Source organism: Manacus vitellinus, unplaced genomic scaffold (genome assembly GCF_001715985.3).
Source record: "Manacus vitellinus isolate BGI_N305 unplaced genomic scaffold, ASM171598v3 scaffold_8_pilon, whole genome shotgun sequence".
Taxonomy (NCBI): Eukaryota; Metazoa; Chordata; class Aves; order Passeriformes; family Pipridae; genus Manacus; species Manacus vitellinus.
In genome coordinates this window covers 10,262,516-10,281,604 of record NW_021940864.1, presented here as the reverse complement: position 1 = coordinate 10,281,604, position 19,089 = coordinate 10,262,516, and the positions used below count along the sequence as shown (strand labels likewise).

Here is a 19,089-nt window from a genome sequence, read left to right as displayed (position 1 = left end):
CCTTTCTACATTTCTGGCAGTTTTATTGAGACTGCTGAGAAGACCCTTATGGAGGATTGTGGACCAGAGCAGAACTTAAAGGGTTATCAAAGCAGAGGACATTGCCAGAACAGAAGAGAAAGTGGTAGAAGGTAGGAGGAAGTGTCTACAATGTGCGTGGAGCCAAAGGTCGCATGACCCAGAAGAAGAAGATGACTGAAGAAAACAAAAAGCATGTTGAAAGCTGATAGGTGTAAAGATGGACATTAGCTGTTGATGGGTAGAAATATGCATACTGTAATTTTATAGGGCCAAGTACTGCTTGTTGATAGGTTAAAGATGAAACTAGTTCTTCTATAAATAGAGGCCTTAAATAAATAATAAATTATTCTCTTGCTGACCAGCGAGGGTATCCGTGTCCCAGTCGCTACAGACCCTAATGGGAGCAATGAAGTTCCATGTAACAAGACAGTGTCCACCACTCGTTTCACAGGACTCACCACATTGATTTCAGTGATACTTGAGCATAAGCTGATTAGAGGGCTCAGAACAAAGCACTTGGTTCCTGTATGTCATAACATGGCCTCCCTGAAGGCACCATTTTTAAGTCTGCAGTCTTAACTTTAGACATAAAAAGATGACTTCTCCAACTGTGAGGAGGCAATAGTGAGACTCCAGACCTAGGCTCTCAGGGAGCTTGTACATGCGTTTCCAGACTTCCCTACACCTTCAGTGATGATGAAGAAAACTCGTAATTGCTTTTGCAGGCACAAGAAGTAAGAACCGAAGACAGGATTTAGGTTTGCTTGCCATGAGCAACATTTTGCTTTTGTGTCCCTTGTAAGCTATGTTTGGAGAGAAGGGTCTACACAGCAGAGGCCAAAATAACATCAGGATCAGCAGGATTTTGAAAATCTGGGAAAGCCAGAATAAAGAGCACCATGTTATTTTCATCATACATGTGGCAAAGTCTATTTTAGAAAGGGTGGTCTTAGAAGACTATTTCTTTTCTTTCTCAATGACAGGACCCTCCTCTATGCTAGTGATCAGATTCTCTTTCACCTCAATTGCTCAGTATTTTAACATGCACACTACATGGTATATTCCATGCAGTAGTTTTTAATAACAAGGGTCACTTGTGCTTCCTGACTGTCAAAGGGTCACAAAGAAACCTCAGGTATTTCACAAGTTACTGTTCAGCAAAGGCAGCTTTTTTTCCAACTATGTTAATATAACACAGGTTGTTGCTTCCAGTGTCTCACCTGGCTGTTTCCCAGCCTCAGTGCTGAGCAATCTTTTCTGGCTACAGAAAGACAGGGCACCTCCAAAACCCATGGACAACTTCCATAAATGAAGTTCAATTCCTAAGGCTCCCACTGTGCCTGTATAGCACAGGCAGTTTCAAACCCTGGCTGAGATTCCATGCCATATGTACAGCTACCTCTATAAACAGCAGGGTATATGATGCATGGAGGCCTCTGCTCAACAAGCAGAGAAATCCAGATGGAATCACTGGTGGCCATTTCTGAAGCATGCCTGCATGTCAGAAAGTATTCAAGGGTCAATATATCATTTTTTTTAAGAGTTAACATTCCTGAAAAACCCCTTCTGATAAACTATCAGCAAACAAAAATGCGAAGTGCAAAAAAAGATTCAGGAAAGTAACTGTGCCAGTAAAATCATCACTAACTCGCTAATGAGCTTAGAAGACACTGCCACAAAGCAGCCAACAGCAATTTTCTAGACAGCAACAGCCCTTTTTTACGAGCTCCTAAAATTGCCTATCCCAATTTCTTCTTGCCTACTTGTTTTTCCCATCTTCACATGTGAACTACTCTGAGGCTGATCAAATCTGTCCTGCTTTTACACAGACTCCTTGGTGACTAATTGCTTTACATTTTACCCACTTCGCTCTTCACTAACACTGCAACTTTTTAATTAGCCAAGATCTCCATCTACAGCCTTCCCTTTTGATCTCTATCCACATGTACTTTTTTTGATTAGGGATTTTTTTGCCCCTCCCCAAAACCACTTTGTATTGTTTTGCTACTTCAACCTGCAGTTGTTCTGCTATAGGCTGCTCACGGTATTAACCTTCATAGCATTGAAGCTGAATTACATACTCAGCTTCATCTCTGCCTCTCACAGCTATAAAAACTTACTACTGCACTTTTGAAGATGCTATACACAACAAAGAAACAGAAAGGATGCAATTCACCCTCTTATTCTGGCTATTTGTCAGGTGCATGCTGTCATTTTGTCTTTATGACTATGCTATAGGATGCTGTTGCAAGTTTTTTCTAACATGTTCTGAATGCACACTTTTCCTGATAACCTGTAAAGGCTGCTGCAGGGTAAGGAGCTTTTATCAGCAGGGTTCTTACTTTCTGACTCTCCTGACTCCCACTGCTGTGCTGCATTGTTTATAATAATAAGGAAAACAGAACACTTTTTCATCTAGAGCCAAGTGTAGAACTTAGTGTTGTGCCCCACACGCTGAAAGAAAGAGCCAGATATCCTTGACAGCTAAAAGTAGGTGTGTTTGCTGAATTACACTATTTGGGTACCCTTATAATTTCCAGAGTGCCACAAACAGGGTAGAATGTAAAATCAAGGTGGCATGCACGGTCTGCATGAATCATCTTCCAGTTTGGATCTACACAGTAATACTGCAACAGCAGAAATAAGTAGATGGAAAATTCTGCCAGGCCATGTATCTGCCTCCACAACATCGTATTTTCCCTGCAGTGTATTCCCTAACATCTTGTCAATCTATTTTGTGAATAGGAGACAAGTGGATATAAATATACAGTCATGAGGTGAGTGCTCACAGTGCTGGATTACATGAGCTTTCCACAGTGCTCCGCAACCAGGAGATCTTTCAGAGCAGAACTGGGATCTGAACTGTGGGAACACACTGAAAGGCTCAGCCAAGATGTGGCCATGCTCAGGTTTTTTCCTGCATACTGGTTTAATTATCACAAAAATTTTAGTTTTTAAACATTAAACAGTTTATTTAACTACTAAACAGGAAAGCTTAAAGTATAAACTACTTATAAATCAGGTCGGAAACTAGAATTTCAATGTCCTACAGGCAGCCCTCATGCTCTTGGTGTCAAAGCCAATGTCCCTGCTCAGCCAGATAACCACTACTGGCAAGAAGCACAAACAAGGCCATTTTAATGAAAAATGTCATTTTCAGATTCAGCCTATAGGTTATTCAGGCAGTGGAACTGCAGCATGTTCCAGAGCTCTCACAGCAAAACAAGAGTAACTTCCCAGTTTGCATTGTACAGCCACACAGAAAGTGTTTACCAGTGTTTCCAACAATACATCTACTTCCATTTACATTTTGTGTTTAGTCCTGGCAACCTCTTTCACTGGTAAAGTTCAGCAATAATACCAGTGCACAAACAAAGAAGTAAACACTCATGAGCTACACTGGTTTCTGTTAGATTTGGAATCAACAGTGAAAGAATCCAGAGTTTGTCTAATGGCATAAGACCAATCATGCTAGAAAAGGGAATGTCACTTCAAAGCTGCAGGAGAAGCAGTATGAACAACTGGGAAGAAATAAAAATCTACAGTCAATGTCTGAGAGTAGCCATAGGACCAGCCTGGCTTGTGGTACCAAAGTTATGTAGCTAATTCCAGAATTAACAGGTGTAGCTCTTAATAGTCTTCACCAGCCTGAGCACAGTACTTACAGCGCCTTAAAGGCAAGACAATTTTAAGGGCTGTGATTCAAGTCCCCCCAGACTAAAACACAGTAAATGTCTGCACACCTTTCAATTTGCCACCTGTAACATAAATACTACTGTCTCTTCCCTAACCTCATTTCCAGTTTTGTGTATTTCAACAGTGTTGTGTTCAGCCCCTTGCTAAGCAGGAACACCTGCTATTTAATTTTGGTTGAGGTCCTTCAGAAACTCTGATAGCAGCAAAATGAATGATAGGTCTATTCAAGCTTCTCCCCCGAGTATGCCATTGACCTCTCCTAAGTTTTCTCTCCTGTCAAATAAAAATAGATTATAACAAAAATCAAAATCAGTGTTTAAATATGGCCTTTACCCACACCTTGATGCATTTAACCAAAGAGGGCAGCTGTTTTTCAAAACTACAAAAATCACATTGTTTAAATAAAACTGCAACACACAACTTTTCTTTCCACAAATTAAACGAAAATTAATTTATAAATACAATGAAACAAACATATTTTGACAACTCAGCTGACATCTTCACTGCCCTTAATGAACAGGGCAAGTTTCCTCAAAGCACAACCTCTGCGTTACTTGATAATGCCTCAGTCAAACAGTCATCAGAAAGGTATTGTCCTGAAGGTAAACAGTCAAGCAATATGGAAATGGAAAGGATACAAGCATGTGCCCTGTCTCCACCAACTCCTACATGCAGTGATGCAGACAGCAGGACTTCAGTTATATAAACAGCAGGGCTGACCCTTACAGTCACCCCTTTGGGGGTTTGACTTATGCCCAGGTACTCTGTATGAGACTGTTTCTCTCTGTTTCACACAGACCAAATAGTTTGTCCAGTATCACACAAGAGAGAACCAGCTGATGAGGTGTGATCAGGAAGAGTTTGGCAAGCCACAATATCCACCCACATTTTAACTAGGTGCTCAGAGAAGCCTGTGACATTTAACCATGCAAGACAAAGCACAAAAGTTTCCTACAGACTCTAACTTTGAGGAGAGAGTGTGTACCAAAAAAGAACACACCAACTCAGTATGCAGCTCACCACTCTGTGCCAATATGAATAGATCCTAAAATACATTCCCAGCACTTAAACAGCTGTTACCTGCAGGTCTCCTGTATCTGGTACTGGGATGCTCTGGCAGCTAATGCTTCTAAAGGTCAGATCTTTACATGCTAAGATAAGGAAAAATCCATTGTAGTCCCCAAAGGTGCAATTGCTACTCACAAGGGTTATTGTATGACACTGAAAAAACATAGTAGGAAAAAGCTTCATCACACACCCTTGTACTGCAGTAATGTTGATATGGTTTACCTGATTCTGAGTTCTCTGAAGAACAAAATGTGAGTATAAGAAAAAGAAAGGCACAGTAAAGTCTTGAAATCTTCTTTCCATTTAACCCAGACAAAATATTTAAGGATTACTACTGGTAAGTCTTACTGTTCTATATACGTTTGAGGAAATGACAGCAGGTCTTGCTTGCCAACACATTTGAATTTGACAAGATCAGTGGGAATTATCAGTTTTATGAATCAAAAATACTTAGATCTGACCTTGCTGAAAGTAACTGAACTCACACAGATGGATTTCACAGGAGATGCAGGTGTGCACACTGCTTGACAAATACGGAGCTAGATTTCAACAGGAGGCCCAGGAGGATACATGTCACTTGACTCCAACACCCCTATTCTTTCCTGCTTCTGGTCCTATGCAATGATATGGTTTAGCGAAGTTTTCCATCTGGAGACATGCTGCTAGAGGCATAGCACACGCCATATAAATGGTTTAAAATGGTATTAAGCAGCAACAGTTATGAGAAACTCTCCTTCTAGTGGTGGGCAATCACAGGTCTACCACCTTGAAATGAACTTTGCTCCCTATAAGTTAGGATGGGGGGGGTTGGTTTTTAACCTCCATAGAAAGCACTGGTCCTAAAGATAAATGCGAGTAGAATCTCCCAGATCACTATTTTGGGCTTATTTGTCATTCTCTGATATCTAAAAGCTTTCTAATGCACTGAGGGAAGAAGGCGGGAGGAGAAGATGGTGCACATGTTAAAATAAATTTTTTTTTAAAATTAACAAACAAAAAAAGCCCCATACAAATATTCATGGTGTTAAATTTGTTTAACGTTCAAGCACCCAGAAACCAGGGAAGTGAACCCCAGCACAAATTGAAAGTCAATACCAGCCTTTAGGACTATAACCATAATATATCTACTCAGCAAAGAGCTATTGATTAACCAAATTACTTTGCAGTGTGCAAAACAGTTACCTACAGCCAACCCAGCAATTTGGCAAGCATTTTGCTGGCCCCATCTGTAGAAAAATCTCTGAGAAAAAAAAAAAGTGTCTTAACACTCTCTGCAGCACAGCTGCAGACCATAAGCAATGGGAATGCCTTTGCTCAGACAGGGGACACTTGAAGACTCTCTATAACTCTTGATGCACCTTAGTTTTGAAGAGTTCACCCCACTTCAGATATTCTTTCACTGAAGTAGATCAAGTACTGGATAGAAAAGGGGGTTAGATTTCAAATAGGCACCACCTCTTCAGAAGCAGACAGAAGCAAGTAAATTTGTATTCTTACCAAAAATTTACTTCTTTAATAATGGAAGTAAGTGCATATAGATCAAGCCTGCTTTTGCCCTGCTTGTAACCCAGACCTACATTGTAGATATAAAACTAGACAAGGAACATCCAAGTTTAATTTACTCAGCCATTTTTAATCCACGAGGCTGACCATAAAGCCTAAAAACCTAAATGGCTTTCAAAGTCTCATGAGAAGTTAGATGCGTAAACTGCATCAATTCAGATAAGGTAAGATATGACTAAGGCTAGATACAAAATATTTTCTAATACATTTGGCTGTACCCCTCCTCAGTGTAAGTTCACTTATTTCCACTGATTTCAGACTTAGCAATGTTTTGATTTCCCATATAAAAATAAACAATACTTCAAGCATCACTGTACATTCACATCTAATCAAACAATGGAACTGAAGCTTTCATGTGAAATTACTGTCAACCTGTCTGTTGTCATTTTGCAGTCCAGACCAAAGAAAGCTTTTGCTTTGCCTCTTTCCAGGTATGACCATGAATCCCCACTGAAGGCAACTGGATGGCATCAAAACAATAATGACAAAAATCTGGTGTCTGTGCACCTGCTTGCTCTAATTGCTTCCAATTATCCTGAAGGAGCTCTGCATTTCTGGGAAGCAATTATTTCAGAGAATAACAATGATTGTCACATATCTGCTAGGTAATCAAGGGCCTAGCCCAAGGAACCATCAAACCTCTATGACATCTTAACATCAAGTTCTGAAAACAGGGAATATAGTCACCTTTGGGTGGGGGAAGACTGGACAAAAAAAGGGAAGGCCAGGGTAGAGAGCACCCATAAATGTGAATAAGATGAAGGCAGAAAATTAACTCAAAACTCCTAGTTTGTTTTTCTTTTTCCCTCCAAAAGGACAGAGACTGTATTGTTAAAACAGTCAGAATTATGTTAAATGTGCAGATTGTGGAAAATGACCAATTACCAAACAACTCAAAAATGGAAGAAAAACCTGCTATTTATCATGACTGTTAGTTTATAAGGAGCAAGTAGACAAGTAAAGAATAGGAGAAATCTATTTCCTGTCTGTTTTACTGGCTAATTTGAAGAAATAAAATAGAATGAGGAAAGAACAGAGAGGCAAAACAGAAGAAATAAACAGCAGGAAAAAAAGATGTCTAAAAAAATTCAGGGTCCTTTCCAAAACCTTCGAACTGAGAGCAGGTTGAAACCAACCCTGTTCATTACCTCAGCTGGCAGCTGCCATAGTTGCAGGCAGAAGTAAGGTGACCACAAGGGAAGGGCCACTTAGCAGTCTGGGTGATCAGTGACTGCTAAATATGACAGCGTTTTTCTATGATGTGGCTTATTTTGAGAAAAAGCTGCAGGATGTTCCCTTTTTGATATTTTTTCAGTTACAACTCTCCAGTGTTATTAGGCAGTCTCTGTAACAGTAGTTAATGTATCTCTAAAGCCAGAAATCTAACAAACATTAAGTGCCCTGCGTTTTGTTAAACTTAAAAGCAAACTGTGCTTTCCTTTTTCCCATGCCTGTGACCCTCTGTGCATAGAGCAGAACCATTGCAGCTCTGTCTTTTGGCATGTCACACAACACAGCTACTGCACAGCTGGACTTTGTTCTAGGCTGCCTCTCCTCAGGGAAGTGCACAGCAGGGCAGGAAACATTCCTCACTCCAGTGGTTACCTTGCTTTAAATCTGCATAAAAGACAGAGAGGCCCCAGGCTCTACTGCAGGCCATATGCTGCAGCAACAACAGAAGAGTAGCTGCATAGTCTCTTGGTGCCAAGTCACTATTAACTAAGAGAGAATTTCAGACCCTCCTAGATCCCATGACTGCAGCTTATTTACTTGGCTTTGGATGCATAGATATGAGATGCATATGGTCCCCATGGCCACTAAGCTAGGAACAGAAATCAGCTTTTAAAAATAGGTAAACTTTGGAGGCAGGAGAACAAAACAAGGCCATTCAGACAGTGCATACAGCTTTCCAAATGAGTTGGACCAGCAAAACTGTGCTCCAGATGAGTCCTGAGCAACAGCATCATGTTTAAAGTCATGATGCTTTCGAGAGGCTGAAAAGAGAAGAAAAAGACTAGAAGAGAGATGAAACAAAAATTTCTCAGGGATTTTTTTTCCTCTCTGAAAGACAACAAAAACCAACTCCATGTACTTTGGCATCAACACCTGTTAAAAGAACAGTTTAATTACGATAGAAAACAAGCAGCTCCACATATCCAGAGATCAGCACTAGCATACATAAGTATTATCTTTTAGCCTTTGTGAAGTGCCTGTGTTTCTCTCACCAAACTCCATCAGTACTACCTGGTCATTCCAAAAGAAATACCAATGATTCACACACACAGATAGATTGGATAACATTTCCCCAGAAAACTGGTCTAACAAGAAACAAAGCAGCAATGAGGTTAACTGTCAAAGATTACATCACAGGAGTTTGAGTTATATGTTGTGGTTAAAGTCCCCCGTGCCCACTAATGTGGAACTGATCAAAAGGATCATCAGAGCTGTAACGGGAAGAAGCTGCTAGCAGGATGCTTCTGCAAGATCCCCTCCCCTGTACACAGGCAGTACCAGTTTCATGATTAGAAGGCAAAATTGTTAAGAGGAAAATAAGTTACAGAATGCAAACTTTCAGCTTATTTCAAAACTACTGAATACTGGCTTTGCTATATCAAGTTTTTAAAAATTGAAGAAGTATGTTCTCTGTAGCGGAAACTATTTGCACAAACCTAACTTGTGTATTATCATTGCTGATGGACTCTTCAGTGTTGTCTTAAAGCATCACACACAAATTACTCTAAACGTCAGAACAAATTAGAGAGCTTACTCTGCCTCCCTGAGTGACTTTCATTTCTAATGTTCTCATTTCTCCCTTCTAGATCAAGTGGCAGAACTGGGGCTCATTTAGCCCCAGATAAAGCACAGTTCTCCAGGCTGACAGAATTGCAGTTTACACTGTAATTTAAAACAACTTTACCCACCTACACTAATGAACAAACCAATCAATTACTTACTGTTCTTCTTGTACATCAAGATTTCAAAGGAGTTCATCTCATAGTTCTCAAATGTTTGCCGGACCTTGTCAATTGTATCTTTGTCTGTCAGCTCTCCATACATAAAACTGCGAATAAAGCAAGAAATTCAAGTCACATACTAAAAAAAGACATAAAGCAATTTGTTTACAGTGTGAAAAGGACCCCCCTAGAAATAACTCTTATTTGATTTAGTTTCACCTGGAAAGCATATTTGACAGATGTAGCCCCAAGAGATAAAAGACAAAACTGGAATAAACAGATTACTTTTCTCCTCAAGCAACAAGCACAACACTACAAGCTATTTAACAGAAAATAAATCTGTTCTCAAATACCTGCAGGTGCTGCTTTTTTGCATAACTTCTGCTCTGTGATATCCCGATAACTTGCAAAATCCATCATTGCTGTAGACAATGGGCCAATCCACTATCTGGGCATTACCCAAGACAAAATTAGTATCTGTTTGAAAAAGCACATCAGTTAGACATTAGACAAGGCTATGGTTGCATTAGAGGAAATACCCATTTCAGGACCCAGTACCAATTGCTTCAGTCCCTGCACAATTTTTCCCAGATATTCCCACTGCAATCAACATTATTATTCCTGGTTTTAATTTTAAGTAAATTCTTATTTTTAGAAAAGTATTAATTACTTTTACAAAAGTATAAAAGCCTAAAAAGATGGGTTTGTGCAAATAAAACACATGATGATCAAGCAGGTAAAATTCATCTCTTGACAGAAGACAGATTCCCTCTGTGCCACATGCACTGATCCACCATGACACTCGGATTGAATGTGAAGCCTCTAACAGTGGCCAAGTCAACACATGAGCAGTATTTCTCCTCCCTGAATGCAGACATTATGGTCCCTCTCAATTCCCTTCACTGGTGGCCACACAAGGTCAAATACTTCATGTGTGAGGGGTAGAGCACAGCACGCCCAATGAGATACCCAAGAACCAAAGTTAGCATTTACACCAGTAGAAGGAACTTTCTGTTTGCAATACAAGCCAGAAGGAGTTTCAATCAGTAAGAAAAAAACCTAAGCAAGATTCACACCTCCATTCTCACTGAATCTGCCCATGACACTCTTTTTATGACTGCTATCTCAAAACTACACCTGTGCCAAGACAGACAGCACTGCTGCTGCCTGAGCACTGGCAGGTAGGAGGAGGTGGTGGCTCTTCTCCCAGCTGCAAAGACCCTCTGGCTTTTGAAAGAAAGGCTGGGCAGTTGCATGAGATCAAGAGGCATTCATATTTAAGGGGAGCCTTTAAGGGAGTCCACCACACTGTCTACTTTTCAGGATCTGCCCCTAACTGCTCAAACCTACATAGTCATCATCAATGCCTCCTGCAACCACAAGCAAGACATTTTACCTATTAATTGCAAAGAGTTCTGTTTATTTTAAGTTCCTCTTTCAATATCTTTCGCCCCATTGCAAACTTCAAGTGGATTTAAATAAAACATTCCTGTAACTATCTAAATCCATCGGTCAATTCCATAAGCATGCCTAAGAGTATCTTGATACACTCTTTAGAATGAAATACACCAGTAGTATAACTTCAGGACATTTCAGCTGCTTTGTTTCTCACAGTCTCTTTTAAATACCATAGCTTTTGCTTTCTTCTTTGGAAGAAGCACTTTCTTCCAAAAACATTACATGTCTTTTACCCCTTCCCAAGAATAAGCCGTCCTTTCTCGTTGCTTAAGCAAGTGCTTTTGAATGTCTATTATAAACACTATGTTATACTGTCTTATGATATTTTTAAATTTCATCAGGAAGTACAAAAAAATGACAAAAAAGTATGCAAATACAAATGTTAGGCCAGGTCCTGCCCTGATCTGAACGGTGTTATTTCAGGTATTAATTCCTTCCCACTGTCTCCCCTTCTCAAAAGGTAACTTTCCCTTCGCTCCGTTTCCTAAAGAGTTTCTATTAAGCATTTGCCTGCCTTTCACTTAAACCTCACTGTCTTCAGATAAATAATCTCTTTTTGTTTTTATTGAAGGCTACATAGGGCACATTTTTGATGGCCATCACTGTGTTAATCCTACTTTTATCTAGCCTTGCAATGCTTCTCTGAGGTACAGCAGTGCTCTTGCCTCCTTTTTACAGGTAAAAGCAAAAACCTAAGTCCAAAAGAGGATTTAAGTACCAAATGGTGAGACTGCAACAGTCGAGCCCCTAGATGCCTGGCTCTCAAAGACTTTGTAGCTAGATGCTCTGTGAGTAGTGATGGAGAGGAGAGCTGAAAAAATTAACACAGCAAATAGAAACCTGCCCAAGTTAAACCACAGAATACAATGGAAAAAGGGGGATATTTTAAGGTTGGGGTTTTTCCCCTTTCCTATATTATTTACAATACCTAATATTTTAACATAAGCCCAGGTCTCACAGACAATACAAAGATTCTTTGCCATTACTGCAGAAGCTAAAGAATTACATTCCCACTTCTTTATATTTTGGTCCATTGAAGCCCCCATTTTTTTGGACTGGCAGTTTCCAAAGGATGCACAGAAACCATGCACACATTTCCCTCCTCCAACAGCAGTTAGGACATTCTCCTACAAGACGCAGGGCTACCTGAGGGCAATGAAAGCTCAGCCTTTATTTCAGCTCCTGAATGACTAATTATCAAGCTACCAAAGAGAACAGATGTCAACATCCTCACCATATGAGTTTTTAAGTTAGTGTGACTTGACCACTGTACTTTATGCACTCCTACTAGGCAACCCTGTTAGTCTACACTGGGTGAGCCTCTCTGGGAGGTGGAGGTAGAATGTTTCATCAGAGAGACCAGGCTGGGCTTAGTTGTGAGTTACAAGCAATTTGAGAGATCTTTATGTACCTACAAAGCTTTAAAGAAAAAATCTTGGGCACCAAACAATTCAAAGAACAAGACAGAGGTTTCGCCAATCCCACTGTTTCCTAAGTGTCTCTCCCTTCCAGCTAGTTCTCACTTCATGCATCTTCACCTTTCTTTGATCCAGGCTTTACATACCTGACAAATGTACTGCATCTCTTCAGAAAGAGTGTCTCTGACAATGGTGTTAAGCCTGTGTGAACACTGGCAAGACACAGCATAAAATAAGGACTCCCATTTATAACACCCCTGTATAGTTTATTCTGACAGATAACCCAGAGGTAGAAGGGCTGTTCTCATTGCTATCATTTACATTCAATTGCACTGACGTTCTTGACAATGTGCTGCTTGGAGACAGCTCATAATCTGTTAAAAAATTGTTCCTAACATAAGAAAATATTAGACAACATCCAGTGAGGCAAATATTGCCACTCCATCCGCAGGGACACAGGGTCCCAGAGGCCAGGAAACAGCTGTGGCTTTGTTACACAACAAGCATGAGGGATGCTCTAGTGAACTCCGAGCATCACAGGGAAGAGCCTCTTGGGGACTCACAAGTGGGTCAACAAGGCCAGGAAATGAGTCGATTGGGAGGACCATGAAGAAATCCACTGCTAAAGTCTCTTCAAAGACACTGATGAAATGGACATGTGATAGCTCCAGTACTCAAACTATTTAGTGACTTTAGGCACCTCTTTGAAAGGACTCAATGGACTCCCTTACCAGGAAATCAATTTCTATCACAATGGCAATTGGATTAGCAGTATTGCCTGTCCCAAGGAGAAGCTGTAAGCATCATTGGCCCTTCTTATGAGCTCCAAGATGAACTGAGCAAGAACTGGAGAGGGCAAGCTCATGTAAAAGACCTAGGGTTCTGGCTTGTGTTGCATTTGGCACAGTCTGAGCAAGACCATTGGGAGGCAAGGAAACATGCAGAGTTGCAGCACAAAGCACATCGTGCTCCAGAAACACAAGTAAGAACTACAGCACCACAAAGGCAGCACAGTTACTTGCATGAGTAGGGCAGGCTTCTGTGATGAGAGCCTGCAGCACCGGTTCCTTTGTGAAGTGCCTCACTTCATATTTTCTAGCCTGCATTTTCTACAGGTCAGTTCTGCTCACTGCAGTGCACTCTCATGTCAGCCTTTACACACTCAAATGTCAGATCTGTTTTGGATTATCACTTTAAAGTAGATATGGTTGCTTTAAAGCACCCAGAAAAAAATTTTAACTCCTTCCAAAATGTAAGAATAGATTTCACTCAGTCACTGAAACCAGTACTTTCCTCCACTCAGAAAACAAACCATTACAGAAGAATCAGAAAATGTCTTCCCAAATAACATTGGTCCTTTAACAACAGCAATAGGAAGTCTCTAGAACAACTCTTCACTAAAACTAATGTATCTACTAAATCCTATGTTATATATAGCGCTTTGTTTAACCAAAACTGTCCATCAGCTCAAACTTCCAAAATGCCTGAAGACAAGATGCACTCATAGACATGTGTCTGACCAGAACTAGCTGGCTGAGGAGAGGTCACCTCCTTGCAAGAGCATGGAGCAAGTGCTTCCTCCCAACCAGTCCCCTGCACAGCTACACATTCACACCCATTGCAACCCAGCTTCTCCTCTAAGGCAGACCTTGCCAAGCTCAGATCCCCACCTTGTTCCACAGGCCAGCCCACCAGTTCTGCCTTCCCTGTCCCTTCAGTGACGCACAGGTCCTCTTCTGGGACACACTGTCAGAATGTCAGAGACCAGTAGTCAGACATATTCTCACAGCACTGCCAGACACGTTCCCTCCCACATTGCAGACGTGTTCGCACGTTGCACAGAGGAAGCTAAGGGAAAACCTCTGCTCAGGGATTTGTAGTGCAGACCTTGGTGATAACAAAGGCTGCTGCCCACTGCACCATCACATATGTGGGTCTGTCAAAGCGGCCACAAGTGTGCTCATGTTTGTGTAGTGCACAAACGTAATTTAAATAGATTGATATCTTTTCCCCACAGTCAGCACACAAATACAAAACTCAAAAGGTTTGCTCCTAATTTATCCCCGTCTGAGAGAAGGGAGATCCAGGCTCACCGTGGTGGGAAGACCTGCTCCTCATCAAACTTGCTAGTTCTCCCATCAGTCTCCGACAGAATAGGAATTGCCCTCCTGCATAGCACTGGTTACTGAGACCAGCAGGTCACTTTTTATCAAGTCTCAAACTCCTCTCATGGATCTTGAGCGGAGCAAACCTAGACCCCTAGCATTACCAAGCACAAATCATAGAGCAGAACTAGAAGAACTGCTGAGTATATATGTTTCTTACCCTACTCGTGGTCACTGGAAATAGTGGGAGAGATACAACCTCCTTAGCTACTGCCCCCTTAGCTGGGCACAAAGCTGCACAGGTGCTATGTCACAGCCAGCTTAAGAATAAGGGGCAGACAAACATCCAAACAATTCTGCTGTTTACAAACTTGTGACTTTGCATCACAAACAGCATCACTCAGACATGGGGAAAAGAGACACTGCTTCATTTCTGTTTAATTTTTTCCCAATACAAGGAAATCAAACTTTGCCTGTCAAAATTGCTACCAAAGGATAGGTATGTGTGAATTTTTGCTCATGTTTAGTCTTAGCTTTGAAAAAAAAAAAACAGAAGCATTTAGTCAGACTGATTAGTTACATTGTTCAAATGTAACTGCAGAAATCAAAATATGGCCCTCAATCAGTAAAAATAAGTCAAACTGAATTTCAAGTACTTATTCAATCCTTTCTTTGCTTACATGGGATTCGAGGCTTGCACTTCAGAGTCCAACTACATTTTCATCTTAACAAAATTGCTGTAACTGTAGTCAAAGCAAGTACAGACCTGCTCAAATGACAGAAAGACCATTCATATGGTAGAATAAGAAGAATAAATTCTGCTTTTCCACCCACATCCTCCTGCAGAAGTCACTGGTGTTACAAGGATACTCACATCCACAGTATCCTCTTGATTTCATTCCTGGAGTAGAATTGCATAGTTGTTTATGTATTCGATTGAACACCACCATCTCTCTACAGAATAACAATATAGAGGCCTCAAAATTGTACATCCTTAATACTGAGGTCAAAATTTTTAAGCTGCAGCCTCAATCTAGTACAAAAAAGCTATTATAAAACCCTACAGACAGGTTCATTTGGGCTTACGTGTTTTCTATATTAATTTACTTTACAAAAACAAAAATGGATGTAAAAGCTCCTTGGTTGCCAAAGCACAAACACAATCCTCTAAATGCAGGCATTTCATGTGTATTCAAATATGACTTAAACTGTCTTGTGTACTCCAGGGCATAGTGCAAGTGCAGGCTGAAAAGAATTATTAAAAAATATATTTCATCATATTTATCACAAATAACAAGAGAGACACTAACTAAAACAATAGCTTCAACTGACTCAGTTTAAGTCATTATAGAAAATGAATGTTAATTGCAACCAGCAGTATAGATAAAAACTACTGGTTCCATCTCAACATTTGTTACTTTGGATTGTTACAGAAAATATTTTACTGCAGGCCTCTACCATGAGAAAATTTCAAATTGAAAATAATATCTTTCCAACACTAGTAGCTGTAAAATCTTCATAATCATCTGTATTTTTTTAAAAAATAAAAACAATTACCGAAGAATAATGGAACAAGAATAGCTGAAATTGCACTACAAGGGTACCAAAGCTGCCATATGCATTTTATGCATAGCATAGTTCTTCACCTACCCTTGAAGTAGTGTCCATTCTGAGGAACTAACAACAACAATTAAAAACAAAACCCAAACACAACATTCACACAAATGCAACCTTATCATGAGATAATTAGATAATTTACAGAAATTAGAAAGTTCATCAGTTGCTAAGAGTCATACATTGCACCACTCTTATTAAAGAACAAAAACACTGTTTAGCAGCGAGACTTGATCATTCAGTTGGTCAGAGGTTTCTTTCCCCTCTCATCTGATCTTAAAACTAATCCAGGAAAACTCATGCTTTAGTTGCATTGATTATATGAATCTTTCTTCAGTTTAAAGAAGTCATTTGATTTACTGATTATAGCCTTAAAAGCATTTGACGAGACTTTACTCCCTGCTCACTTTTATCTATATGTATTTCAAAAGTGCATTAACAAATTCTCCAATGAATGGGTTTCATTAAGATTTGTTTTACAATCCTGTTATAGAATTTAATGTAGAAATTGATTGATATTTTGAATTATCACAGTAGAACTTCTTGAGCTTTCAGAACATTAATTTTAAAGCACATTACCTATCATCTCTGTGTTGTACATTTTTTTTCTTGCAATCTATAAAAGCAATTTTAAGGAAATCAGGTCTTACATTTCCAAATGCATAAAAGTGCTCACATAAAACTAGACTTCTGGCCTAGTAAAAGCCAGGAAAAAAAATATATTCAATTCAAGTGATATTGAGGGAAAAAAAAAATGTCAAAAGATATTTCAATGTACTGACCAATTACAAGAAAAGCGTGGATGAAAATATATGAGTCTCCACAATTGTTAACATCGAAAAGAAGGAAGATCAGGAAGTAACAAAACCCTTTGTTTCATTCTATTTGGGAAAATGTCCTTAATGAGGAAGCTACAAGTTGTGCCCTTGCAATTTCTGAAGGTCTGCTGCTTTTATGGAGAAATGTCTTGTTTTAATTAATGCCAACAGACAGACCTACGCTTGCGGACTTTACTCAGACAAAAGTGATTTTACAGTAAATCTTGAAGAAATTGGGCCTTTCGAGATTAAATACAAAAAGATACAGACTCAAGTTCAATCACTGGATGCCAGATTTGTAGAGGATAACATCCACTTTGCCTTTCACAAGGCAAGTCACACTAATGAAAGAGAAACAAAACCTTCAGCTAAAGGCACTCTATACATACAGCACCATCTTATTACTGATCCAGCAGCTTCCCATGCACTTTTTGCAAGGTGTGATTCTGGCAAAGAGCTTTTCATGCAAGGGAAGAGAAGCATTCTCCAGGCCAGATCCCTCTATTCCATTACAATGGGGGGGGAGGGTTATGCTGAAATTAGCCCACCGAGGTTTGGAAGGTGGATGAGATTATAAACAGGCAGCATGGAGCAGAAAACCTCCTGCATATCTGCTACAGACTTACAAGTCAGCCCATTTGACAGCTGACATTGCAGACATTGCACCTCATAAGGAATACCTCAATATTGTCCTTCCCTATGCAGTTAACTTTGTCCTTTTCAATACTTTCATGTCCAAAACAGCCACTAAAATGCATTTCCCTATTCAGCAGACCCACACTAGGATGTCATTTACCTGCAGCACCAGGCTTCTGAGTTGTTCCTCTGCAAATAATGAATTTCACCCAGTGCTGCCTAAAGATTCATCGAAAATTATGGAAATTTATGAACTGTCAGGAAACCAAACACATTCTATCAAAACAGGAAAGAATACTCCACCTCACAAATGTGTTTGCTAATTTCAGCAAAAGCAGTCCTGTTGTCAGTATGAAAATATTTTCTTGACCACTGATGCTCTTTGCCGAAGGTGTTGCAGTGTATCAGCATCTGACTACCCTTGGTGCCTCTCCTATGGAATAGTGATGCAGAGGTTGTCATGTTAAATACGTGTTCCTTACCAACACAACAGCTCAATAGTCTGAAAGCAGTTAAACCCACAACACTTCAGGTACCAAACCCTACCTTCAGGGAAGCACAACCTACTCTGCTGCTTCTGCACCCAAATCACATCAGCTGCAGCCAGGTCTGCATCTCCATGCCACACTGCTTACTGCTTTAAATTTTGAAGGGTAGGCAGACAGAGCCAGACTGCAGCAGACAGCACCATCAGGTTAAGGATCCCTTGCACACTTTTAATTTAAATTAGCATGTTATTTGGTTTTGTTACTTGTTTTTTTTCTTTGTTCTCTGTTAAGTTTTTTTGCATTTCTCTCTGACTGAACATAAAAACAGCTATTTCAGTTTCAGAAGTGTTCATAATAAAGTTAATTTCTCTCCCAGGTTTCAGCTGATGGTACAAGGCTAGCATGCCCAGGTTGCAAAATGTTTATTGTATTGGGACTTCAGAGTCTCTAATGAAAGCAATGTCATAAATCATGGAAATGTCTGTTATACTCAGGATCTGTGTCTGAAGGTGCTTTTTCTTTCCCTCTACAGGGAACTCTCTGCATTCTCCATCAAAAGGTGCTTCCACATCTGACATCTCTTCAGGGTGTTCCCAAGAGACTTAGTGAAAGCAAAACTAAATTCACAAAGCCTTATGCCTTCTAACTTCCCCTTCTTCCAACCTCCTCATTTTGTCCATAAATCAGAAAAGCATCTGTGACTTCCATTGAAATTCCCTGTAAACACAGGGCTTACTTTTGCCATCCTTACACATGCACAGTTATCACACATCTCAGTGAGAATTTTGACCAAGGAAGGACTGAAGAATCCAGCTGGCATTTACATAAACTGAGAATTGGTTTTGCCTTCAGTTATTGATAAAGCATCAGAATATCACAAAGAATTAGTATTCTCTACAATGTATTGTACCATTTGAATTGGGTGCCCTGGCCATGATCCAAGTTTATAACTGTTGTTATTATTATAGTGCTTGTATACTCTGGATGTATTACATTACCAAGAAAAACATTAATACCACATTAGCAGTAATCATCAGGGGCTACTGATTCTTTATATACTGCACTGTTTTACAGCATGGGCTCATTTTCTGTCCCAGTGGGTGTTCTGATCTTTAAATATTTCAATGCTTCAAACAAATTTTTGTCAACCAAGCACTGCATGCAACATTTATTTTTCTAGCTCTGCATGGTTAGTAGAGAAATGCAGCCTTTAAACATTAAATACAAGAAATTAGAATTATGGCGTCCTT

General features: G+C 39.9%; 1 protein-coding gene across 1 annotated transcript in view; it reads right to left on the bottom strand.

Moving 5' to 3' along the window:
- The window catches only part of KCNH1 (potassium voltage-gated channel subfamily H member 1), a 173,589-nt gene extending 158,356 nt beyond the window's left edge, over positions 1 to 15,233 (bottom strand). Inside the window, exons 1-3 of the mRNA XM_029965099.1 lie at positions 15,158 to 15,233; positions 9,656 to 9,779; positions 9,303 to 9,409 (exon numbers count right to left, since the gene is read on the bottom strand). Coding sequence (XP_029820959.1) covers positions 9,303 to 9,409; positions 9,656 to 9,779; positions 15,158 to 15,233 — 307 coding nt within the window. The remainder of the gene's footprint in view (positions 1 to 9,302; positions 9,410 to 9,655; positions 9,780 to 15,157) is intronic.
- Positions 15,234 to 19,089: the final 3,856 nt, after the last annotated feature.